This window comes from Acromyrmex echinatior, chromosome 17 (genome assembly GCF_024713525.1).
Source record: "Acromyrmex echinatior isolate Ae372 chromosome 17, ASM2471352v2, whole genome shotgun sequence".
NCBI lineage: Eukaryota > Metazoa > Arthropoda > Insecta > Hymenoptera > Formicidae > Acromyrmex > Acromyrmex echinatior.
Window position 1 is genome coordinate 6,664,479 of NC_141868.1, and position 25,835 is coordinate 6,690,313.

The window sequence follows — 25,835 nt, forward strand, 5'->3', positions numbered from 1 at the left end:
AATATAAATATCGTTCTAAATTAAAAATTCATACAATATTAAATTCACATAATCTTACAATATTCTTACAATTCCTTAACAAAAAATTTTCCGTTTTCCGTTCTCGATAATGTTTTTCTGCTTGACATTTCGTTTTGTGACATCGTTTAAGTCAGATGCTCATTACCTTTGCGAATTTGCTTATAATAACCTATTAAATTAAAAAGTTAGTAATTTTTTTATTGTACCACGAAATGGACCACATTTTACATTTTTTTCTCGTTGTGTATTATTGGACTCTTAACAGATTTACTAAGGTATATTATCATATTTTTAATTTTTATGTGATTAATATTAATTCTTTTTGTTTACGGTTACTTTTCCAGAACTTTCTTATGACTTTGTTTAATTCTTGATAAAAATGACTCACAGCGTATTAAACAGAAAGAAGAAAAATTTTTTGTTAAGGAATTGTAAGAATATTGTAAGATTATGTATGAATTTTTAATTTAGAACGATATTTATATTATTGTAAGATTGCATTGAAAATGATTCAATTGGAGTTGAAACGTTTGTTTTATTTTATTGTATTTTAATTGTTTTGTATTAGGTTTGCTTATTTAAATTATAATTGTTTTATACGTTATTGGCTCTTTGCCCTTTTTTATACTACCTTTTTTGTTTATTTTTTATCTTTTTCTAGTTAAGAGTAAGAAAAAGATAACGAGTAAATTAAACCGAGATAGTAAATTAAAGTTAATCTACTATATTGGGAAAAATATGTGGACAGTTAAAAAAATTTCTGAACAGGTGACTTCTATATCGTAATTCTATTTCGGAAATAAATTTTTAAAAATATACATAATCTAAAAACTTAAAAAAATGTATTATTTATACACACTCATTGCATAATCAGAAAAATCTATATTTTCCAACATCTCTAAATCTTTCGGTAATCTTTCGAATTTAATATTTAAAAAGAAGTTTATTTCTAGAGACGTTCTTCTTGTAAAAAACGCACTGTAACATCTCTTTTATGAAAAGATATAGTTATAAATTAAAAAGATATATATATTTTGCGCGCGAGAGGTATCGTGTCTGTTGAGAGAAAAGAAAGAGAAAACATTTCCTTTTAATAAATATATTCAAAGATGATGGGCGGATGTACAAATCAATATTAGACGATGAATTGATTAGATTCGGAGGATGATTTAATGTGCAAATTTGCAAGACCACAATAAGCGGAAATTAATTGCTTCATTGATGCAATTTGATTGCTTCGCTGATGCAATTTAAACATGGTAATGTGTTAGTTTCTATACGGTTTACATAGTGATGAAATGACGTCATTACATTTATCTACAGTCGTGTGATACACAATATGAATTAAAGTCTATTCATAACGAAAAGCTAAATCTGATTTTCACACTTATGAATTAATGTCTCGAAATTTTTATAGCGATACGCTAATTGTTATGGAAATACAAAAAGTTTATATGAGTCGCCCTAAAGCTATTAAAATACTGTTATTTTTTTCCATTACTGACAGTTGCTTAAAAGAAATTGAATATACATTACATCTTGATGCTAACATATATACGAGGTCTGTTCAAAAACTATCGCGAATTTTGTGTTTTTTCAAAAATTATTTATTTATTCATGAATATCTATTTTGTCCCCTTCAAAGTAATCCCCATCAGATATTATACACTTGTGCCAACGTTTTTTCTAATTCTCGAAGCACTTTGAAAAATCATTTTTTGTGATCTTGTTCAGCTCCTCCTTCGATGCCGTCTTTATCTCCTCAATCGTAGCGTCGTCCTTTCATGGGCCTCTTCAGTTTCGGGAACAAGAAAAAGTCACAGGGGGCCAGATCTGGGGAATACGGTGGCTGCGGCATCATTAGTGTGTTGTTTTTGGCCAAAAATTCGCGCACAAGCAACGATGTGTGAGCAGGTGCATTATCATGGTGCAAAAGCCAATTTCGCGGCGACCTGTCTCATGCCCAAATCATTGGTAAAAATCGAATGGCATGAGCCAATCGATATGTTTAAGTCCTCAGCAACTTCTCTAACGGTGATTTGACGATTGGCCAATACTATTTTCTTCACTTCATCAATGTTTTCGTCTGTTGTTGACGTGCTCGGACGTCCGGCACGCTCTTCGTCGTTCACATCTTCTCGGCCCTCTGAGAACATTTTGTGAACCACCGATAAACGTTGCTTCGGTCCAAGGTAGCTTCACCATATGCCACAATCAACATTCGGAATGCGTCCGCGTACTTAATTTTGTTTTTCACACAAAATTTGATACAGATTCTTTGATCCATTTTTTGGAATAGGCAAAAATCGAAAACGAGCCAAAACACGTGCAAGCAAAGCAGCTGTCAAAAATTAACTGAACATTCAAAATGGCCAAACTTGTCGGCATAAGTAAGAGACACGAGTATCAACATAACGCCACAAAAAAATCGAAAATCGAATATACGTAACCCGCGGAAATTCAAAATTCGCGATACTTTTTGAACAGACCTCGTATCTTAAAAATTATGTTTATGTCTATATAATAAAGCTATCACTCATGTAGAAAATATTGAATTTTTACACAGTTTTGAATGCGATTACGACGTACGTAACAGAATTTAATTTGCATGATTGGATCAATGAAAAAAAGATGCATCACATTAATTCAATATTATGCAAAAAGAACGACTAAAATAGAATCCATAATTTTTCAAGATCTATATATTAGAAACACAAGTTCTATGAAAAAATAGCACGTCGAAAGACATAGTTCTTGAAAAGTTTAGAAAGCGTAACGCGTACGTATGTCCTCTAGCTTCTTTGACACCTCGGACGGTGTTCTCTCGAGATCGCCAGAGATGCTCTTCTGTTTAGTAGGCTCGATCGAGTTGAATTGTTCACAGAGATCACCGTCGATGACATTTTTTACAGGGTAATAGTACGATCGGAAGGACAGATGATCCCTGCCACACAGAGGAGGGTGCTCTGATCGCATGTGCATTTCCAGATGCTGGAAGAAATCATGATCCTCGTGGCTTGTGAATGGCACGAGCACACCTACTGTTCCACTTAGGGTCGTGTAAACCAAACTCTCGGAACCACCGGGTATGAGAGTCGCCTTCTGCAATGACATCACTGTCTCGCCGACGTGGAAACACGCTACTGTGTCCGCTTTTTGACTGGCGCCATTCAACAATCCTCTATCCCATAAAGCCTTGTTTCCGGTAGGATCTTCATCCACATCGTCATTAATGCCAGTCGCTAATCGTATCTGAAAGAAAATAAAAAAGATGGAAATGTAACAAGTCAAATTGTTATACAAACGTACGGCTAGAAAGGTAAAATATTTTGCAGAATACAAACTAACAATAACATTACAATGTTATAATTTTCTATTCAACAATGTAACTATTAAAGATAAGAATTTTAATTTTCCAGAAAAGTTTGCAAAATTCTCTGACTTTTCCTTTTCTGTGACAATTCTGATGCGTTATATTATATTTGTTGTTAAGTGGGAAATTATAATATTGATATAAAGTTACTGTTGGTGTTCTGTGGGATAAGACGTGAACTTACCACAGCTATATTTCCGAATTTGTCGGCGGTGGCGACGGTGTCGTAATCTAATACGCATGTCGTTGTGATCCATCTAGGATGTGTGTCGTCCGCGAAAACAATTAACTGATTCTCTTGACGCTTGTATCTCACTGCATATACAGATTCCTGTACGTCACTGACATAGATCCGTTGGCCGATTGCGTTTATGGATACGACTGCGTTCGGAATATGCTTGTTCTCGCACTTACGCAGTAATTTCTTTTTACCCATATCATAAAGCCGTAACATTCTACCCACGCCGACTAGTACTCGGCCTTGATACGGACAAATGGCTAACGGTACTTCATCTAACGGAGATTTGTGCAGTAGCTCAATACTGGTACAATCTGGATTTACTCTGAAATACAAAGCAATCACTTTTGATTATTTTGTCGAGAATGTTTTATATTCATTAAAAAGTATTATAAAAATCAGTATAGTCCTGATCTGTTCTTTTTAACTGAACTTTTTGCACGATTCTTCTTTTCTTTTTTTTTCCAATGTGAAAAGAAAAGAAAGATGAACCGTGCAAGAACTTTAGCTAAAAAGAATAGACCTTATGTATCAGAGAAAATATTGTAGAGTGAGATATCTTACTTGTATGTGTAAAGAAAACCGCCATTGCTAACTCTAGGATTTAATTGAAATTCCTTCGCGACTCCAACGATGAGAAACAGCTGATCACCTTGATTAGCAAATTTTACGAGGCAAAGACTGTGGAGAAAAGAAAAGATTTATAACATTGGACAACTACAATTTTTATTGAAATAGATAAAAATTGTTCTTTTAATCAAGATTGTCTTTTCTTTACCATAACGCGGCTAGATTTTGCTCGAAACGATGCACTTCGAATGTTTCCCCGGTGGTCGGTGCCATTAGTCTCAGCATGGAAGCCCACAGTCCCGGGCCAGCTCGCGGAGCACCGAAAACCGCCTCGTTTGGCTCCTCCGACATGAAGGCTTCCGCCAATTCTCTAGCGACAGCCGCTTCCTCGGCGCCAGCCGCCTCTTGCATTTCATCCGCCATCTGCTGTCTTCTCTGTTGCTTTGTCTCCTCCGTGTAAGCATTATGTTCCGTTTCGATGACTACTAAGTGCGCAGAATCTGTATGAATCGCGAACTTCCTCGGAGTGTACTCCAGTGGGAAGCTCACTTGATTGAACACGGCCCCTAGTTTCTCGAGCGCCAAGATCCTCAGTGTATTTGTCGATATGGCGACGATACCCTCTGGACATTGCTCGGAACTGAAGCCCGACGCGAATTCAAGACTCTCGTATGATAGGGGCGTTAAGTGAAAACGATTCTGGTGATAATAACTCAGCCAGGACCGGCTGCTCATCGCCAACACCGCCTGATTACCCTGCATTCGTATTCTGAAGAGCTTCACGGGCCGAGAGCCTAGGTAGCGTGTTCTTGTGTCTGCGAGATCTCCGGAAATAGGATCTAATACAGTTCTAAGCAACACACCGTTCTGCAAACCTGCAATTAATGACGACAGTAATATATACAATATGCATTAAAGACGATTCGATTAGATTATTTAGTTTTTAGAAACATAAGCTTGCCACGAGCAGAAAGTACAAATGTAAATTCGTATATTGTATACGAATATAAAATTTACCTATATTCAGGTACAAACTGGATTGCTGTGGCGCCGCATCCTCGGAATTGTCGGCATCTTTGGCGCCCATTTCCACGATGCATAAACTCTCCGCAGCTGCTGGTAACGCCTGCATGCTTCTTGGAGCTAGACAATCTGAGGGATCCAACGATATTATCCTCACTGTATTATCCTGCAGACCGACAGCAAGGAACCATGAACGTTGCTCGCCAACTGCAACGTTTCCGAGGGCCATGCACATTACTTCCGAGGGCATCTTTTTTCTTTCCGTATATTCGTTCAATTGTCCGGTCTGAAAAGGATGTATTAATAGAAAGCCGTCGTTGAGGGGAAATTTCACGATGTCTTGTTCACTCTTTATCAAACCTAATTATTAAACAAGGTTTAACTAAATCGTTCAAGATGAAATGAGTGGTATGCTGTTCGCATCTCTACGTCTCTGAGAACAAGGATTAAACAACTCAGAGAGAACAAATGATGCGATCGTTAGAATAATCGCGAAAACATTAAGAAAGAATCGTTATATTAAATACATACAGGATCCATCTCGAAGTAGACTAGTTCTCCCCCAGTGAGGGCGATCACAACTTGACGTTGATTGACTGCACATTTTACGATCGTCTTCTTGCCAGGTGCCTTCCATTCATTAACACGCTTATCCGCTCGGATGTGACGTATACCGTCAGGATATACCTAAAAGAAATTTGAGATTTCAGATAATTCAGATAAATCATATATATCATGTATTTAATAATAAAATATAATATAATATAGATTCTATCATTGTAAAAATTAAAAGATCTTTGTAATATAGTTGTTGGGCCTGTAGTACCAGGAAAGTTTGGATTAGATCCGGAACGTTCCAACGATGCGTGAGCCCGAATATTTTAGCACTTTTTTGCGACCGGCACGTGGTCAACCAGGTGCCGGAGATACCGAGTGCAATCGAGAAAAATTATAATCCCATGCATATACCATTCTGTCCCAAAAATGTGAATTTTTTGCAATTATTTTGTCAGACAAAAATGTGATTATTTTTGTCAGATAATTAATCCAATTGTAAAGAAAGTTATTTAATTTGATTCAATTTATAATTCAAAATATGCTTTAGTGACCGAATCAAAATTTACTTACTTTAATTATACATTACTCTCAAACTTAACACGATATGGGATACATGGTTCACGCATGGAGCCCATCGATTATGATACGATATAATTTCCATGTGCATTGTACCTGCACCAATGCGTCCTCGCCTAAGGCGGAGCAACTCAAGGTCGGTGTTGTACCGAGAAAACCCGAGTCCGTCACTTCCTCGACAGTCTCGCCGATACTGAGTACGAGTGTGGCGTTCACGAAGGAGACTATGATGTATGCATCATATTCCTCTGCAATCAAAATTACAAAGCTCATTCTCAATACATAGGGGAATGCGTCGTTGAATCGAATATTTGAATTTGCACAGAGAGAGAGAGATATATATATATATATATGTATATATATAACATTTAGACGTCCTCGATTATTCGAAACTGCGCACATTCTCGTGGGGCACGGAAAGAGTCGACTTTTGTTTTTTATTAAATTTTTACCGAACAAAACGACTCTTACTCGTGCCAATTTCGCGCCGAGGTTCCTTACCTTTCGGTCATTCAGAGTTCTGTGGGTCAACCAATAGCGCGCTGGCATCCTGAAAGAGAGAACTGGTGTTTGATAAGAGTGTATCAAGCCACCAGGTTCATTAATATCTTTTTACAAAACCGATGCCGTTCGTCTTTTTAAAGCAAATTTTACTACTAATTTTCTTTTGCAAGTTATATTAAGTACTAGTGTTCTTACCACAAAGCTTTTCGCAAATTTATTCGAACTATGCTATTGAGCTACTTACAATCCACTTTCGTAAAAGAGAGTAAACAAAATCATAGAAATCTATGATACTTCTGATGCTGATTGCGTAGAATATTTTGTATCTCGTCGCTTCGCTTGTATAGAAAATTTTTGAAAAGAATAAAGATAGAGAAATGTGGAAAGTAAGATCTCAACAAAAGACAGCTAAAACTTATCGGATTATCGAATAGGCAAGTCAAGTGAAAACATGCAGACAAATTGTTTGAGACATAGAAATATCATTCGACTAACCATCGATTCTTCTTTTCACGGTCCAAACAGCGTTTGGATTACCAGGCAGCTCGCTCACGGCCATCTCAGAAACTTCGAGACCGTGGCGTAACACTCGCAATGTGGACCGCGGTCCTCGTCCGCAAGCGATGTACAATTGCGGCGTATCTTCGTTCGCCAAATCTGCTACCTACAGCCATGATCAAAAGTTCTTATAAACATCTGCTTCTCGTTTTCTCTCCACAAATACAAGGAAGCAAAAAATATCGTATTATGCTTATCTCTCTAGATGTTCACTTCAATTTGCAATAACAAACCAAAGGCGACGTAGAGAATTTTGCTATCGCACATTATCCCACAAGAAAGAGACGCACGAGTAACATCTCCTTCCTACTTTAAGTGCATAATCGAATAAAACTTGTACAGGGTGGTTACTAAGATTGTACAAAAAAAATCCTTGAGAATCCCTAGATTTTCCAGATGAGATTTTTAAAATGAAATTTTTGAAATAAAATGGAGTATAAACAACGCAAACTCTATGTATTCTGTAAATTAGTAGAGAGATTCAACAAGAGTATATCTGTTCTCTTTTTACAATCAGGGCCGCGAAGCTTAAAGATGATAAAGGTAATTATGTAATATAATATCATAAGTTACTCTATTCTGCTGTTACCCTAATTTTTTTAAAACTCGTTTTTTTTAAACCACTCATGAAAATGTATGTAAATGTACGCAAATATATAATGTCCCGCGAGATTTCTGCCAAATGCTTTTTGTATTGAATATTATCAGCTTTATAGCAAAAGACAAAAATGACTAATTTTCTTCTCATAAAAGAGTTCTGAGAATTTTTTCAGAATTTTTTAATACCATATTTTCTTATATTGGTAAAAAGAGTTGCCAATAAAAAAATGCTGTACTAAAAATTGATAAAAAATTTTGAAAAAATTCTTAGAACTCTATGAGAAGAAAATAAACAATTTTTGTATCTTGCTATTTTTCTGCAAAGTTGATAGTATTCGAGTAAAAAATTATTAAAAACTAATATTCGGCAATTTTTAGTAATTAATATCTCGTCAACAATTGCGAAAATTGCAAAATAGTAGAGGATTTTTTGACAGTTTAGTCCGCTCTATCTAGAAAAATCTGTTTGACAAAAATCTCGCGGGACATATAGGTTATATTTATAACTGATTGCAACATTTTTTTATTATCAAGATAAAAAAAAAACAATTATTAAAGACAGAATTTAAATTAAATAAAAATTCCAAAAATATTCTTGAATATAAATAAAATGCCATTTTTGATTTTCAAGATTTTTTTCTCTCAAGATTAAAATAAAAATTCTCTGAAAATTCTAGGTTTCTTAGGTAGTAAGCACCCTGTCGTATTTTATAAAATATTTTACCTGGCAAGCCATTATGGGCGACAGACTGTCCATTTCATCGACCAATACTAGATTTCGAAGCGGTCGCGGGGCGAAGAAGAAAGTGTCTCCTTCTTCTAACGGCATCGCTGAACTGAATTCGGGCTCATCATCGTCGTCTCCGAGATGCGCTATTTGATACAGATAACTAAAAAAGGACAATGTAATTGCGCCGCTCGCAATAATTTAAATGCACGCGCGAAGATATCAATACAATCTACAGTACTAACTGGTTTCCAAATTCCGAGGCGACAAACAGGAATCCCGTTTTCAAGACGCACATACTCGCTGCTACGGGTACAGTATCGAAGTACTTCAGCTTGATCTCAGTGACCATGTCTTCGTCCGTTTCGAGAGTAATCTTGAAGATATCACCCTGCTCCGTCTGTGCCAAAAAGAAGAACATGCTCTTTGTTTTATGTGTAGCCGAACACACAAATATCATTCCTCTCTCGGGATCGTCTAAATCATTACGGCGTCGCGGGATCGGACAACGTATGTCATGCTGATCCCCGAGATTCTTGTATGTAAGATAGTTTTCGGAGCAAATGAGCACACCACTTGGGCCGTCATTACCGCCAGGTACAGACACGAGGAAGTTAGCGTGTTCTTCTAATGGCTCACTGTACTTCCGCACTACGTGGTTCAGACCAAGATCAAGCTCATACAGCGTAAGAGTTTGCTGCGTTTTCACTGCTGCATCACCCGTGGGATCGCTGTCGGCTTCCTGGATAAATATTTTTACGAAATGTATAATATACATATAAATGTCAAATATACGCGCTTCATATACAGATAAGATTGCAAATCTAATCGAGTATCATCATATAAATAAACAGTTGTAATCAATGTTAATCAGTTGAAACACGGTATATAATCATATGATACATAATATCGATATCTGTTATATAATAAAAAAAATTAAGTTTACCTCGTAATCAATTTCTAAACACGCAAACATAGGATTCTCGAAACCAACGTCGACACCAACTGTATGATAAACTAGTGTGTTGCTCTTATGAGCTTCCAATGGAGAAGAGATTGTAAGACGGGCCTCGGCGTCTCTGTTAAGAATGTACACAAGTTTCTGTTTTTCGATAGCACCTAAAACAAAAATACCAAAATATTACACTCCCGATTTGCTTCAAGACAGTTGTAATTTTTATTATTCATAAAGTACCATCATTAATAAAAGAAGTTGTAATCAATGTTAATCAGTTGAAACACGAACAAAGTAATCATATGGTACTTAACAATCATATCGTTCATTTGTTACAATAATGTCACAATTTAAAAAAAAATCATAATATTAAATTACTTTAAAATGTAATTGTGTCATATTTTGTAAGTTTTAACTCAGGAGCCAAAATCACTGATGCAAAAAAAAATTCAATGTGATTTGTGAACAAGTTTCAGAGAAATGCAAAGTGTTGATAAGCTTAGACATATATCAGCACTTCACAATCTTTGAAATCGTATCCACATTGATTCTTTTTGTATCGATGGCTTTACATTTTGGCTCAGAAGTTAAAATTAGATAGTTTCTGTTTTAAAGAATATATGTAAGAATTATTTAATAATTCTTGTATATTTATTAAAGTGATAAAAATTAACTCGGAACATAAATGATCCATTCTATATAATAAAGGATCAGAAAACCAGAGAATATACTGTACCTATCATAACTGCTCTTCCTTTTGGATCAATGGCAAGATATTGGCCAGGAACGATGCGTCTACATCCACTTTTGCCAAAAGTCTCCTGATGTACCTTCTCAAAGATGTTCTTGGCAGAAATATACTCTAATATTACTATACGCCCAGAATCTGATCCAACGACAATATAATCCTTCGTTCCGCCGGTAAGTCTGAACGCCATGAGAGATCGAATAATGCCGAAAACCTCGACGGTCAACAGAGTGTGGACTTTTCCCGTATTCGGATCCGGTCGCAGCAACTCTAACGATTTACCACGGGAGACGAGGATCTCCTGCATTTTGCTGCCGGAGAAATTACCGTGCACTGCGTGCGTGATGCCCGTGGCACGTTGGAGGGTCAGATTGTACAGATACATCTTGGCCTACTAGATCGTTGCGTTTTCCTATTGCTTGATTGATCTTTCGAATAATTAATAAATGAATGGAGGGCTTTATGCTCTCGATAAAAGTCTCCGAGAGTCCATACTCTGAAATGACATGAGAAATTCTATTTAATAATTCGACACGACGCGGATCGTCGCTTTTACCTCAAAATTAAGCCGAAATGTACCGTTAATGAAAAAATAAGAGCAGCTACGTGAGCGGATGATCGTTAAGAATATTATTTTACCTCGATCGAGCCTTCAACGTGATGATGCTCGACGATGCCTCCGGATTTTCTCGTCGTACTTGGATGACCGGTTGTTCACACCGCTACAACCGTTGCGAGGGAGAGAGCCGGAGAGAAACCAGACACCAGACTCTCTTGGCGGCCATTCCTCTATTTATTTCGCCGGAAACGACGCGCGTCTGTTTCTTGCTATTGGCTGCAAAACTGTAGTTATGTAATCAAGTATAGTCGGACATAATTGGTTATTACCGTTGGAGCCTGTCAATCATGATGAAGGTAATAAACATTTCTTATCGGAAACTATGACTGTGTTCCAAAATTCACTGCCAGCGCTGAAAATTTACAGTTTACGTCATGTATATTATACATTTTCAACACTGACAGTGAATTTTGAAACATAGCTTATGTCTTCTAGAAACTTTAATTTATCCCTAGGAAACTAGTTCTCCTATTGGATGTCGTGTGTTGGACTAAAAAATTTGTATGAATCTTGAAAACAATTGTTCCTTTTAATGATTAATATAATTGATGATATATTAAACGTTTATTAAATAAAGAATAACTTTTTGTGAAAGATTAAAATAATAAAATAGTATCACTTGAGGCTATTTTATTTTAATCTTTCATAAAAGGTTATATTATTGTATATATATTTTTAATTTTAATATTATAAAATTCAAATACCATATAAAATGTATAAAAGAAGAGAAAAAATAATACATTTTTTTCTTGTAGATATATTTTAATCAATTAATAAAAAGTAGAAATATATTAATATTTTATTTTTCCTAGTATATTTTATTTTATAATATTTTATTTTTCCTTAACCATAATCGTTAAAATCACAAATAATGTATAAAATCTGCAACAAATTTTATAACGAACATGTTTAAGAAAATATCTAAATTCTATTCCGCTCAAACTTACGGAATTAGAATGGAACGAATTCTAATTCCTCAATTCCAAACGAAGTTTTGATAGATCGACTATTTGACAATTTATACACGGACTTAAGATCTGCGTAATTTTAATGTATTCAATTTTCAATTTAGTAAAAAAATATTATTTCCATCACATCACTAATAACTTTTATCGTAATTATTACCTAATTGTTATGTATGGAAATCTATCAGTATCGAAATTTGAATTTATTAAAATTCCGTAGTTCTTAATATATCTTATTCTAGCATTTTATTCTACTCTACTCTTCATATTTTCGAACGGGTTGCATCATAATCGGAAGAAACCGATTTTTTCTTTTCAGATTCATTCTTCTGCATCGGTTGTATTGACAAGAACTTGTATTTGTACACTTGCGGCACTAAGCATTCGAGAGCCATGTGAGTGATAGCGCCGGTAAAACCCCAGACACGATATTTTCCACCCAGGTAACATGGCAGGGTCACAAGTGATCGGCGGAAACTCGTGAAACTAATCAGCTTAGGATCGCACAATTTTTGCAGGCTAACTACGAACGCTTCTTCTACCTCATCAGGATTGATTTCCAGTTCTTTTGGCACCACCTCGCCAATGTAGGCTAGAACCGGCATCACATTAACGTCAGATTTGCCGATGAGATTCCCTGTAGTCCACACGTCGATCTTCTCCCTGGGAATCTTCAACTCCTCCCAAGTCTCTCGTAAAGCAGTTTCTTGCAGATCAACATCACTTTTGTCACGCATGCCACCCGGGAAGGACACCTACAACAGATATCCTTAAGAAATTTGTTTTTCTGTTATTTTCAAATTAAATTCGGATACTTGATTGTGCAAATTGTATTTCAATAATTCAACAATTAATTATATATAAGGCTCTGATATATATGAATATAAATTCAAATAATATGGGCTAATTCGAGACTTATTAAGTGGCTAATAATACAAAAAATTAATAAAATTCAAAGAGTAAAAATTTATGAATTTAGAATACATTAGTAAATGCCAACTAAAAATAATGTAACTATCAATGTTATTATAATTTCATACTGAATTGTTATATATAATATGTTATACATTAATTATATATTATATTATGTTATACATTAATGTTATATTTATATTCCTGAGCATAAAATTATCATATGATGTTACATGCTATTATTAGTTGACACTTACTGACAATTTATTTATATAAATTTATAACTTTTGAAATATTTATATGGATATTATACAAACAACTGACTTGTCCCCGATTGGATGTAAGTTTCATGGATCGCAGAGTATATAAGAATCCGAGTTCTCCTTTATGTAAACATAATGGGACCAACACAGCTGCTTCTGCTACATTACGCAACTTTGGCATCGGGAATGATTTGAATTTTTTGATGCAAGCCTTGCGATTGCTCTCTGAGAGCACCATCTCGACTTTCATCGGATCGACCATGTCAATATGCTGTTTGGACGCTATGGACTTTAAATAAAAATAATTAAAATATTTTTATAAGTATATAGAATCATATATATTACTTTTAAGTCCTAAAACTTTTTAAAAGTAAATCTTATACTGAAGAATAAAAATTTACTCTTAAAGATTAAAAACTGAGCCACTCTTTTTCAAGACTGACTCAATTTTCATTTTTAGAGCGAGATTCCATTCCAAAAAATTTAGAGAGTATATAGAATTAGTATATGCTTTAAATCAACATACATTAACATTAATAATTAGATGTTATGTTAATATATGTGAATACAAGTTATAGTCTTTTATTTAAAATTTCCCGCCGTTGACTGTAAGTCTGTGCATGTTGCACTTTTTGTATTTAAAATCTTCACTTTCTCTCTTTTGTCCGAATATACATTTTATTTCGTTTTAAATGCATAAATCTTTGAAAATTGTAACAACGCAAACAAATATCTTATATCTTATAGGTTTATTTTTTGTAGCTAAAGTATATATTTTTGTATTTAAAATGAAATAGGTATATGTTTGATATTTAGTGAAAGTGAAGAAAATAGTCGATTTTATAGTACAATTCAATACAGTAATTAACAAAGCTATATATTCGAAATTTGTCGAAAACGAGATAGAGAGTTTTAATGCAATTCAGTTTAATTCAATGCCGTGATAAAGAACAGACCTCTTGTCCAGCTTGTTCTATTTGTAATAAGTTTAGTAGCATGATGGCGGTCTGACGCAAATGCAATATAATGTTAGTGTCCGATTCGAGATTTTCTCTCACAAAGTACGGACGAGACACTTACGAAGGCACGTAGCAAAGGGCGCATCGACGCTGCGGGTGACTGCATCAATCGGCAGATTAACGTAAAATTAAATATCGATGGAGAAATTGTTAAAACCCGATTACGATGAAACACATGTAAACACACAGTGCATATAAAGATGCAAGTGAATGCTTCAAAGTACAAGATGCTTTAACAGAACTGTTATCAAGTTTGGAAAGCGATTCACAGATGTCTCCCTTACAGCTATTTTTATAGAGTTCTTAGGTTTGTTTTCTGTTCTTGCATTGGTTGCACTAGTTCAAAAAGTGTACACCAAGGGACTCCGCACAATAAAAGGAACAGGGCATAGAGAACAGAGAATAAGAATTTCAACCTATCAGAGATCATGTATTGTGAAATACACAGTTTGTGATAGGTTAAAATTCTTATTCTCTGTTCTCTGTTCCTTTTATTGTGCGGAGCCCCTAAAACGTTTTCTGTTCCCAAAATGGCGTCAGCGATGGTGTTTTTTGTTCCAGTGCAACAGAACTCAGTGCGCGAGTTCACTGTACTGGCTGTACTAGATCTGGAATTAGAGCAAATAATACAAGCACTAGTGTACACTAGTTCAGCCACAAAAAACAGATTTTGTACAAAGTGCGAGAATTGGTAATTATTTAAAAGACACCCTTCACTTTCAATTTCAATGAAATTATGCTCATTTGACGCGTTTTTGCATGAAACAAAAGAATCTGGCAATAAAATGTTGCCTAATTCCGCGAATCGAGATATTAAGCGTTGAAGTTAACGATTATTGAGGTTAGGAAATCTGTCAGTTATGAAATATCGCGATGAAAGCATGTGCTGCGATCACATTTTCATGCTTTATGGCTATATGTGCATTTTTTACTTAACTTCTTACAGTAATATATTAACGTTTGTATATTAATATTCAATTTTGTCTTTCTTTCGTCATTTAGGGACTTAAAATTTTTCGCATATAGAACAGAGCAAGCTTTCATCTTGAATAAAAATGCATCGAATCAGCCTAATTTCATTAAAATCGGAGGTGAAGTAATGATTCTAAATAAATACAGATTAAAATACGTGTAATAGCGTTGTATGAAATCGGTGTGACAGATTTCCTGCAAAAATGCGACAAATAAGCATAATTTTATTAAAATTGAAGGTGAGGGGCGTTTTCTAAATAATTATCCGAGAATTTATTAGTAATAAAATGATATATTGGGAGTACAAATTAGTTCGGTCCGTTTTTTTGTGTTCAAAAATGTATTTATTTCAAAACAAAATGAATGAACAGATTAATTAAAGTATTGCCCATCGCTGGCTACTTTTTCCCATCTCTCAGGCAATTTTCGAATTCCATCTCGAAAAAATGACTCGTCTTTGGAGGCGATCCAATTTTGGAGCCAATTTTCGATTTCTGCGAAAGAAGTGAACCAGTGACTTGCCAAATCGTACTGCATCCTTCGGAACAACCAGTAATCAGAAGGAGCAATATCCGAAGAATACTGCCGGTGCGGTAAAACATCCCATTTGAGCGTTTCCAAATATTTTTTTACGACTTTTGCGACATAAGGCCGAGCGTTGTCATGAAGAAAAATAACTTTATCATGTCTTTGCTCATTCCGGTTGTTTTTCTCGCAATGCACGGCTTAAACGAATCAGTTGTAGCCGATACCGATCGCCCGTAATGGAATCGCCAGGTTTCAGCAGCTCATAGTAAACAACACTCTTTTGGTCCCACCAGATACAGAGCATGATCTTCGAACCATGAATGTTCGGCTTTGGTGTTGATGTTGAGGTCGATGGCAACGATTGACCGGGCTAGCATAGTATTTTTTCTTCTTGGGGTTGTAGAATATCCATTTCTCCAGTCACAATCCGATGCAAAAAACCTTTTCTTTGAATCAGCTGTTCGCAAGTGAAAAATCGCCTTTCAACGTCTCTCGGTTTCAGTTCATAAGGCACCCAATTTCCTTGTTTTTGAATTATTCCCATGGCTCTCAATCGTGCAGAAACGGCTTGTTGAGTTACTCCCAATGATTCTGCATGCTCCTCTTGCGTTTGACTCTGATCTTCTTCAAGTGATGCCTCTAATTCTTTGTCTTCGAATTTTTTTGACTATTCAGAGCGAGACTTGTCTTCAACGCTGAAATCTCCATCCTTGAAACGTTGAAACCATTCCCTACATGATTTATCAGTTGGAGCAGTGTCACCATAAACTTCGACAAGCATTCGATGAGTTTCAGCTGCACTTTTCTTCCAATTAAAGCAGAAAATTAGAACCTCCCGCAAATGCTGCTTGGTTAACATAAAATTCGACATTTCAAACACAGTAAAAATCAAGGTTTTTGTATGAAACTCAAAGCGATATAAACTGAATATTATTAGCAAATGTCTAACCTTTCTGAAAACGCCAAAATCAGCTGTCACTATGAACCATTCACAATTGGAGTCATCTTTTGGAAAACGGATTGAACTAATTTGTACTCCTAATAAAATTTAAAGACATATTCTAATATTATACAATAATCGATCATTAATGAGAGATTAAATAATAAATAAAAATATTATTTAATATGTAATTATACGAAAAAAATCTATTACTTATACTGTTGAATCAAAGATTCTTATCTCATCGAGATCTTCATTTGACGTTAATAGATCCATAAGATCTTCTATTTCATCAATCGTATTAATGCAGTCACTTCCAGCCATTTTTAATGTTATTATTCTATAACAATAAAATTCTAATTATTATTAAAGCTAAAAAGATATTCAATTAATATAAAGCAAGTAGAATTTTTTTCATTAATTTTACGTGTTTATGTTTTATACAAAATTTGAGAAGATATCAGTACACTGAAAAAAATGTATGTGATTTCATATGGAAATTACATGTATATAACCGGAAAATTACTTAAATATGACTTCTTTTCCAGAAAATTTCCTGTCATATAGGTAATTTTATCAATATACGGTCATATACAATATAATTTTTATGTAAAATTACATGCATTTTTTTCAATGTATTAAAGATGTATTAACTAGTAACAAATCAAAGAGAGAAATCTTTGCTTTATCTGGTCAATTAAATATTTTTGTTGCAATCAATATAAATTAACCAATAAATTAACCATTGTAAATGTACAAAAACTTTTATGAGTTTTTGTGTTTTATTACTTCTTTATATATAATTTCAATTAAAATATACATATTAAAGTATTATTTAATAATTTGGAAATATTAAAAAGGATCAGCTTAAATTTAAGATTTTTAAATTTATTTTTTATAATTATTATACAATTTATATTTTTTCAAATTTTTATAAATGTTTTACAAATACACTGATTATATATTTATGTATAATTTACTCGTTTTACATCTTTTTTAGTATAATTTTAGTTGTACAAATTTTGCGATCTACCTATAGCAAACACCAACTAATAACAATATAATTGTTAGTTATAATGTTCTACTCAATAATATAACATGTAACATATTATAACAGTTATACAATTATATTATTGAGGAGGAAAATTGATAAATGTAAAGGTTATATGTATGTGTTAAAGACATTTGCTGGTTATGCAACAAAAAATCGAAAACTTTGTAATCTGCAATGTCAATCATAATTTTGTCACTTTAGAATCTCTTTAATAATCTTCTACATTAAAGAAGATGAGAATCAGACATTAAAATGAATCAGAAATGGTTGAAAAATGACTTTTAATGATCATTTTGTCATCATTTTGATGTCATAATGATATCAAAATAATTTCAAAATATCATTTATCATTCGTTTTAACGTTATCATGATTTGTTATTTTGCTTCGATGTTACGAATTATCTCTGTGTCCCTGATGAAGTGAACTAAAATGAATATATCATGAAACGTTGACATTTTAATAAAAAAATGGATCTTGACACACCATCACACACATATAGCTTCTATAGAAAGTACCATGAAAATCTCAATTAAAAGCATTATCAAATGTATACACAAATATGACGAAATTAATAGCAGATATGAAATAATATAGTTTATATATGCATTCACGTTACCTGATGTATATAATATTAATGAAATTATATTATATTATTTTTAGAAAGCGTCCTTTATGCGATTTGCAGATATTTAATTTGCTTCGAAGTAATATAGGTTCCTTTTGCTGCTCTAGTTTTCTTTTTCCTTCTTTATTTGGTCAGGAGTCTCAACATGGGACTAATGCAGCTAGAGATATCAGTGAATAAAATTCGTTGGAGAGCCAAAAGTGATAAATTCATGCCAATGCAAAATATTGTTGCAGAATTAGGAATTCCAAAGCTACCCTGAGCAATCCATTGTGATTCGTTGAAAAATAACTGAAACAATAACTGAATGACGTTTAATCGATAAAAACAAGTGAAATTCTATATTTGATAATAGTTTCCATGGAAATAGGTGAAGATATGAAGTTTCAAGCGTAATATCGAGATACATTTGATCTTCGATTATTTGTTTTTTTGTTTTTTTTTTTAGAAGAATGAATTATTAAAATATTGTTGATAAATTTATTTTGTCAATCCACTTATTTATTTGTTATATGTATCCTTTTATTTTATCATTTTGAAATGTGATTATTTTTTAGATTAGCTGGATAGAACATTCAAATCACCTGAGATCTTAAATACAAGACAGGTCTATGAATATTTCTCAAAATATTAGTGCTCTTAATTATATTTTTAATTATTAATTTATTATATAATAATATACTATAAATGAAGCTTTGTAACATAATAAACAGATAATATAGAGATAATAGAAAATGACGTAAATTGCTATTTATTTTGAACACGGGAATAATATTAAGACACAATCTGTTTGAATGAAGTTTATTCCAAATCTTCCACAACGGCTGTCATTATTACTATTAATATTATTACTATTTTTTACTATTGCTTTATTATTATTCTTATATATATTATACACACATAATCCTCAATATGCACGTGCAATTTACATACATACACACGCATTCATGCAGCCATACGCAAGTTTTTACTTTAAATATCGGCCTTATCACATATGCAAAAACAATCGGAGCGAGTAAGCGTAATCATCGCGATTATCGACGCGATATCACCATCGATTTATCTAATAGTGACGATACAAAAATTAGATCAACTTCTTTTAACTACATTTTTTACATTGTACATTTTTGCTGCATTTAAAAGAAAGGAAAAAATATATTTAAATCTCCCGACATTCAGAAGAAGAAAAATATAAAAAGTGCAGTTAAAAGAAGAAAAGGTAACATATTTATTTTAATACGTTACGATATAGAATTAGTATTTCTTTATGGATCTCAACGACCAAAAATGACAAGAAAGAGCAATAATGAGCGGAATGTTAGAAATAAGAGAAAAGTGTGTAAGATATGTATGCAAGAAAATGTGAATAGAAATGTGTTTGTGCTTTGTTAGCTAAATTTGTGCGGCTTTTTCTTTTTTGTATTAATAAAAATTATTTTGTTGCAGATATAATTAATGGAGTGTCCTAAACGTTAAAAACTTCCGTTATAAGGAATCTGCAAATGCATGATCTTCTTAATGATAACTTTAAGATCTCATTTCCAAATAGTCTTAAGAACTTGCATTAATTTTCATCACATTTCCCACGTAATGTCACCAATCCGCTCGAAATATTTTCCCCCTTTTGTTGTTTCTTGAAATTTGTATTGAAAAGAGGAAAATTGAGAGGAAACTGCAAAATCCAAGGAACACAAAAATCAATAAAAAATGACTTTATTTTAATTTTTAACGTCAATAAACAGTTAAATTTCATAACAAAAAAATCATAATTTTGACTTTCCCGACATCAAAATAAAGTCATTTCAACTTTCTCTTAACTTGATGTGTTTCCTGGGGAGAAGCGCGATGAAACCTTCGTGCAATATTTTAGAAATTCTACCCAGAAAAAATATGTATTGAACTCGGCAATGAGCTCTTCGATACATAAATTCATCGGATAAATAAATTTTTCGTTAATTTATCGCAACAACGAGCTGATGGACGTGGTCACACGTTGGAGTTCGCCTCTCTCCACGTGACCTGGCTGCCGCCAAGATTCTGTAGACGTAGACTATTGACGGGACTGTCATCACCTTCATAGCCGGCGTTCACGTGGCCCGTCCCCGACGTCGCACCTGGATGTCCCTCAAACACATCCTTCACGGATATCTGACTACTGCGGGATGGCCGTCCTTGAATTCCTAGGGGATTACCCGCCACGCCGTAAATGTTGTTCGCGCCCAGGGTCTGCATCTGCGACTTCCGGCGCATTGCCATTATGCTGTTGCGCCTGCCTTCGAACGCCTTGAACGCCTCTCGCGTCGACATGTTCCTTGATAGGCCTGGAATGAAGATTTTCATTTAATACTCGTATTACAAAGCTTATAGGATTTTTAAGTATAGTGGGTTTAAACCTAATCCAGGTTAATGACGATATATACTCTACTTCGGTTCCTAATTAGATAGATTATGGTACTTTTGAATTAATCGATCTTGGTTGGGTTCAAACTCACTACACTCGAAAACGCTATTAGTTTTAAGAATATTAATCTTTTGTGGATTAATCAATTCATTTGAAATCATCCCCTTTTATATGAACATATTATTTTCTCGATTTTTATCGAGACTTGACTTATGGGATAATTAGATTATTTTTGAATTTTGGAATTCTCTGAGTTCAGTATCGAACTTCGAAAACTTTCTTAGAAAACAAATTCTTCTTCAAGATTTTTGTTAGAAAACTCCCGTCTTCAAAGGGTTAAGAATATATTAATACATATTTGAAATGTTTTTTAATTCTATTTTATCTTTATTTTGGGAGTCATTCGTCTTTTGCTTACCTGCGCCCTCATTCATGCTGAAAAAACGTTGCCTGAAGGCCACGTCGAGCGTGTTGATCGCCTGCGTCTTTCTACGACTCTTTTCCAGATTCCGGATCGTTTTTCGTCTACCGGGCCCGCTACCACTCTCCTCGTAATCACCTTCTATTCCGTCCAGCCTTTGGAGGTCTCTCACTATGTCAACTGCGTGTTTCGACAACAAGGCTTCCTCAGAGAGATCCTTTGTCTATGAAGATCATTAAGCATTCACGTGAAGCAGCTCAAAGAATATCAAGTTATTACAAGAAGTTCATCGTTTTTACTAATTTTAAGTTGAAACGACAAACTCATGCAACTATTTGCAACGCGTATAATTTTATAAGAAATGTAAATGCACCTTCTTGTAACAGTCTAAGCTGGTGCTGGCCAGAATGTGGGCTAGTGTTCCGAATCGATGGAACAACATCGCGGTGAACTGTATGACCAATATCAACGCGAAGAAGAAGACAAATACGAGACCGATTGGCTCGAGTTGTAGGTACTCCTTCGAGATGTGCACCTGAAAAATCATACGTGTGTAAAATACGTTGCGATACGCGATCAAGCATTATTTTTAAGAAGCAATGCCTGTGGTAATCGAAATCAAGTAGATACGTCTACTCATTTAATTTAAAATAAAGACTTTATTTTATTTAATCTCCAAAAAACTTTAAAATTTTAACTTACTAATGTAATAGTAACTTTAATAACAATTTAAACTTTAATAATCATTAAATCAGCGGTTTTTGACAATTTTTAAAAATTATTTTAATTAAATTCTAATTTTTTAAATTTAATTAATTAAATTAATTAAATTAATTTAAAAAGTTATTAAAATAAGCTAATTTAAATTAATCTGAGCTGATTTTAAATTTTACAATTATATTTTTTCGCGATTTGTAAGAAACTTTACTTAAAATTATTATTCGACAAAAAACGGTAATAATCGATCGATCGCCATCAGAAATTGTTTCTTGGTGAGAGCGTGCATCGATTAAAAACAATTAAATATAAGAACAGGTCGTTAGCAGTTAAGATTCCGTAATCATCAATGTTTTCGTGCGTGTTAAGATTAACACACTTATGTACATACATATACAAAATATATACACGCGCATACATAGACTTATGAATGACGTAAGACGGGCTCGGTTGAATCCCCGATGCGAAGACACTGAAAGCAACCATCGCGTTACGCGTACGTTAGTGGTGCTCGTTCGCTGCCACAACTGACAGTATGGTGCATGGTCAAAGTTAGATACACAAACAAACGAGAAAAGAAATGCAGATCCGAGGCTCTACAGGTCCAAGAGGCTTTGTAGAGTCTCTACAATTCTAAGACTCTTACATAGAGAGACAAATTCATGTCGTTTAATACTACTCAGTTAAATTTTTAATAATAATTTAAATTGTGGATTAATATTAGTTTTTTAATGACATTTAAATTTATATTAGAAATGTATCAATATTTTAATAATAGTAACAATTTTCACGTAATAATAATTATTACTAATAATCTTTAGGCATTATTCAATTTAGATGATAAAATAAAATTAATAATTTTTAAATATCATATAGAATAAAAGCGTAAAATTATTTTTTTTACAAAATCGAGAATTGAAGAATTATTTCTGCTCAAAAATTATTAGCTTTAATTCGAGATAAATAGATCTCTCGATGTTCGTCTCTACTTTTACGTCAATATGTAATTAAATTAATAAAAATTAATTTAATTTCATGAATCGATCTCGTATCATTTTGGTGAGAAGAGGCAAACGGGAAGATGTTATTGTGACATTAATCTCTGGTTATTTCTAGTCGGGATCACTAGAAATCGTCTCCCACGCCATTCCATTCCATTCCATCCGACCCATGTGAAGTACCTGTGCATAAGAATATTAATCGAAGACTTTCCACGTGCTGTCAAACGAGTCAGTTGGGTTAATGACATAACAATGTATGTATATATTGAATCAGGTGCAACGTCATCACCGAGATATAGTACTCGCCCCCGACGCGTTGGGATGCTCAGGTAATCCAATAAACCGATAATTTCGAGACACTCCAAATTTTCTTAGATTCAAAAGCCTAGAGACACGAAAATTCAAAATTCAAAATAAAGAATCAACAAATATTTTCAGAATACTTGAGCAACATAATTTTTAGCAAACTTTTATTATTATTATTATTACGATTTTTATTAATTATCTTTGAATTAATTTAATTAACTAATTAATTCATTAATTTTAACTAATTAATTACTTGTTGGTAATTATATTAGTAATTATAGTTTTTAAAAATAATAATAGAATTATATAATAACGAAGATAATTTATTAATTAATCTCTTATATTAAATATTTGCTAATTTTGACGAGTTTTATTTGCGAAGTTTAGTCTTAAGGCTCTTCCTGACTAATCGCGGCGGCCGTTGAGAAATAACACGTTAATTTATGCTGCAAGCCATTTATAAATAAAGACAATTTGGATAAATGACAAGATTGCTTTAAAATACCTGTAAAAATAGGCAGAAACTGTTCTTTTCTCCCTTAATGGGCAGTAAATGATCATAAAAGGGAGATAAAGTGAATCTAATTTCGGTAGAAACACACGGTTTGAACAACTGTTGAAATTAATGAAATATATACTTTTACGTATAAAATTTCAGGGTAACTATAGTTTGTGCCCATTTTTAGTACTTTCTTAAGTACGAGACACGGCACATTTTCACAATTAAGCAAATAATAACGAAATAGCTTGCAGCATAAATTTTGTTGTCAAAACGTCACTTTTCCACGCCTATAAGTTCAGCCATTTATCTTGACAAGACGTTGTAACACACACACACAAGCCTATGTACATGGGTCCTGCTTATGTATGGCTACCGATTTCGTCACATTTCGCCAGGCCGCCGACTGATTTTGAATTGCATGCTGACTAATCAGGAGCCTTAATAAAAGAAAATGTTAGAAATGATCATCCGGGCGTATCGAGGGCGGTTTTAACGAGACACCGTGTGTATGGAACACCACCCTGGCACCGACTTAATCTTTTTCCCTGATGCTTGATCATCGGATACCTCCGAGGTTTCCTCGACGTAGGTGATGTTGGTCTTGACGCCGAGCGGCCAGACAACGTGCAGCTGATCCTTGTTCAGCTGTAGCAAGAATACGATCAGAACGAACAACGCATTGAACATTAGAAACGCGAACACGCTCTTGTTGCGTAGTTCTATTAGATCGGCGGCGATGCGGGTCTGTTGCGTGTGCGTGGAGAGAAATGCGAGAGAAACAGAAAAAAAGAGACGGCACAAGATTAGAATAGTAAGTATAAAAGACTCCGTCGATCAGTCCATCGATCCGTCGATCCTTCGTTATCTCAGTTAATAATCCGTTTGATCGATCATTTGTCTCGTAAATCTAACTTTTAAACGCCTTTTCAGTATGACATATCCAGCTTTTCGTTCCTTAATGCTTTTCCAATGCTTTTTCCATTATTCCCACACGGCATTCATGAAATATTTATATGAATCATTGTTTGATGTATTTCTGAAATATTTGTAAACATTTGTAAAACGTTTTAAAATATTTCACGAAAATATTTTAGAAATACTGCAAATATTGTAAGAAGAGGATACTTCAAAAAAAACTCTGATTTCCTGAACATATTTATATTTTTTAAAAAATTCATAAAAATCTTCTGAAATATTTCAAGTTGTGGGCTATCTATTTTGTTAATAAAATATATATATATATATATGTGTTTGTTGATATCATTTAATGTCTAGTGTTTCGATTAAAAAATCTTTTTATGATATGTTTATATTTTTATAATCAAATTGGGTAGGATATGCCATATGTATTGCTCTATTAGTGAGGCGTTTAAAAGTTAACACACAGATTCAAATTGAAGTTCAAGTTCATATCGTTAATGTGCTTGAGATAAAGCCATGATCGAGGATACGAGGCGCCGACGGAGCTGGTTTTACCTCCATAGTAGTATGATCATATGTGACGTTCGTCTTGATGCCGAATGGCCACTTGATGTGCAACAAGTCTTTGTTCAATTGCAGCAGAAAGACGATCAGGACGAAGAGGGCGTTCATCATAAAAAACGCAAAGACACTCTGGTCGCGTAGGTCCTTTAGATCTTTGGCGATTCGTGCCTGATCGGAGCAGCATGGCGTATATTAATTCAAATAGATGAAAAATGCGTAATAAATAAATACTCTCTGCGAAACATAAAAATTTTACTTCAAGGAGCAAACTTTCAATTTGGTTCAAATCAATTTAATTATTATATTTTCTTCAATTTCTATTTTGATTTTATTTGGATCAAATTGCTTGATTTAATTGTTTATTTGGCTTTACAAAGAATTTCGTAAATTTATTTTACGAATTTAATTTATTTACGAATTTCGTAAATTTATTTTTTCATCCTTGATCAACAGCTTGCAGTAACAAAGACGTATCGCGGATTTTATTGCGAGAAAAGTCATTCTAGTCTCGAAAAAAATTTTTTCTTATTGTATCACAAAATTAATTCATAGTAATTACATTAGAATAATAAAGTAAAGGACTCTTATAGTAATAACAGAGTTAATATATCGGCAATAAGAGTAAAAAATTATAAAATTAAAAATAAAAATTA

The 25,835-nt window shown here is 33.7% G+C and overlaps 3 protein-coding genes and 2 long non-coding RNA genes across 8 annotated transcripts in view; 2 read left to right on the forward strand and 3 right to left on the reverse strand.

Moving 5' to 3' along the window:
* The first annotated feature begins 15 nt into the window (after positions 1 to 15).
* On the forward strand, positions 16 to 1,418 carry LOC147906937 (uncharacterized). The gene is made up of 2 exons (XR_015547892.1): positions 16 to 296; positions 366 to 1,418. It is a non-coding gene; the product is annotated as an uncharacterized LOC147906937 (long non-coding RNA).
* Positions 1,105 to 11,267, reverse strand: Sf3b3 (splicing factor 3B subunit 3). Its single transcript, XM_011054755.2, has 13 exons — positions 11,091 to 11,267; positions 10,440 to 10,947; positions 9,695 to 9,867; positions 8,994 to 9,490; positions 8,746 to 8,911; positions 7,359 to 7,527; positions 6,456 to 6,607; positions 5,757 to 5,912; positions 5,220 to 5,511; positions 4,411 to 5,077; positions 4,197 to 4,313; positions 3,579 to 3,957; positions 1,105 to 3,273 (listed from the first exon to the last, which is right to left on the reverse strand). The coding sequence occupies exons 2-13, from the start codon at positions 10,834 to 10,836 to the stop codon at positions 2,785 to 2,787; spliced, it is 3,654 nt and encodes a 1,217-aa protein (XP_011053057.1). The 5' UTR covers positions 10,837 to 10,947; positions 11,091 to 11,267; the 3' UTR covers positions 1,105 to 2,784.
* Positions 11,268 to 11,811: 544 nt separating this feature from the next.
* On the reverse strand, positions 11,812 to 14,466 carry LOC105145299 (mitochondrial coenzyme A diphosphatase NUDT8). Its single transcript, XM_011054754.2, has 3 exons — positions 14,291 to 14,466; positions 13,272 to 13,499; positions 11,812 to 12,790 (listed from the first exon to the last, which is right to left on the reverse strand). The coding sequence occupies exons 1-3, from the start codon at positions 14,333 to 14,335 to the stop codon at positions 12,299 to 12,301; spliced, it is 765 nt and encodes a 254-aa protein (XP_011053056.1). The 5' UTR covers positions 14,336 to 14,466; the 3' UTR covers positions 11,812 to 12,298.
* Positions 14,399 to 18,992, forward strand: LOC147906938 (uncharacterized). Its single transcript, XR_015547889.1, has 3 exons — positions 14,399 to 14,536; positions 14,791 to 18,719; positions 18,907 to 18,992. It is a non-coding gene; the product is annotated as an uncharacterized LOC147906938 (long non-coding RNA).
* A 764-nt stretch (positions 18,993 to 19,756) lies between these two features.
* Positions 19,757 to 25,835, reverse strand: part of kkv (hyaluronan synthase-like protein kkv) — a 32,710-nt gene continuing 26,631 nt past the window's right edge. For 2 of the 4 annotated variants that reach the window (XM_087414944.1, XM_011054751.2), the window contains 4 exons: positions 25,174 to 25,350; positions 21,545 to 21,706; positions 21,169 to 21,394; positions 19,757 to 20,670 (listed from right to left, as the gene is read on the reverse strand). In XM_087414944.1, coding sequence (XP_087271070.1) covers positions 20,336 to 20,670; positions 21,169 to 21,394; positions 21,545 to 21,706; positions 25,174 to 25,350 — 900 coding nt within the window. In that variant the 3' untranslated portion in view covers positions 19,757 to 20,335. Of the gene's footprint in view, positions 20,671 to 21,168; positions 21,395 to 21,544; positions 21,707 to 24,264; positions 24,442 to 25,173; positions 25,351 to 25,835 lie in introns of all 4 variants that reach the window. The other 2 variants (XM_087414943.1, XM_011054752.2) reach the window with 1 other exon arrangement.

Bases quoted from the DNA above. Each gene is read 5' to 3' on its own strand.
- LOC105145299 (XM_011054754.2), bottom strand. From the start codon at position 14,335: ATGCAGTCACCCGCAGCGTCGATGCGCCCTTTGCTACGTGCCTTC. The intron at 13,500-14,290 runs GTAAGTGTCTCG...TTTTATTTAAAG, and splicing joins GCCCTTTGCTACGTGCCTTC to TCCATAGCGTCCAAACAGCA. The intron at 12,791-13,271 runs GTCAGTTGTTTG...TATCTGTTGTAG, and splicing joins TTACATCCAATCGGGGACAA to GTGTCCTTCCCGGGTGGCAT.
- Sf3b3 (XM_011054755.2), bottom strand. From the start codon at position 10,836: ATGTATCTGTACAATCTGACCCTCCAACGTGCCACGGGCATCACGCAC. The intron at 6,608-7,358 runs GTTAGTCGAATG...TTTTGATTGCAG, and splicing joins CGTGAAAAGAAGAATCGATG to AGGAATATGATGCATACATC. The intron at 5,078-5,219 runs GTAAATTTTATA...CATTAATTGCAG, and splicing joins CAGTTTGTACCTGAATATAG to GTTTGCAGAACGGTGTGTTG.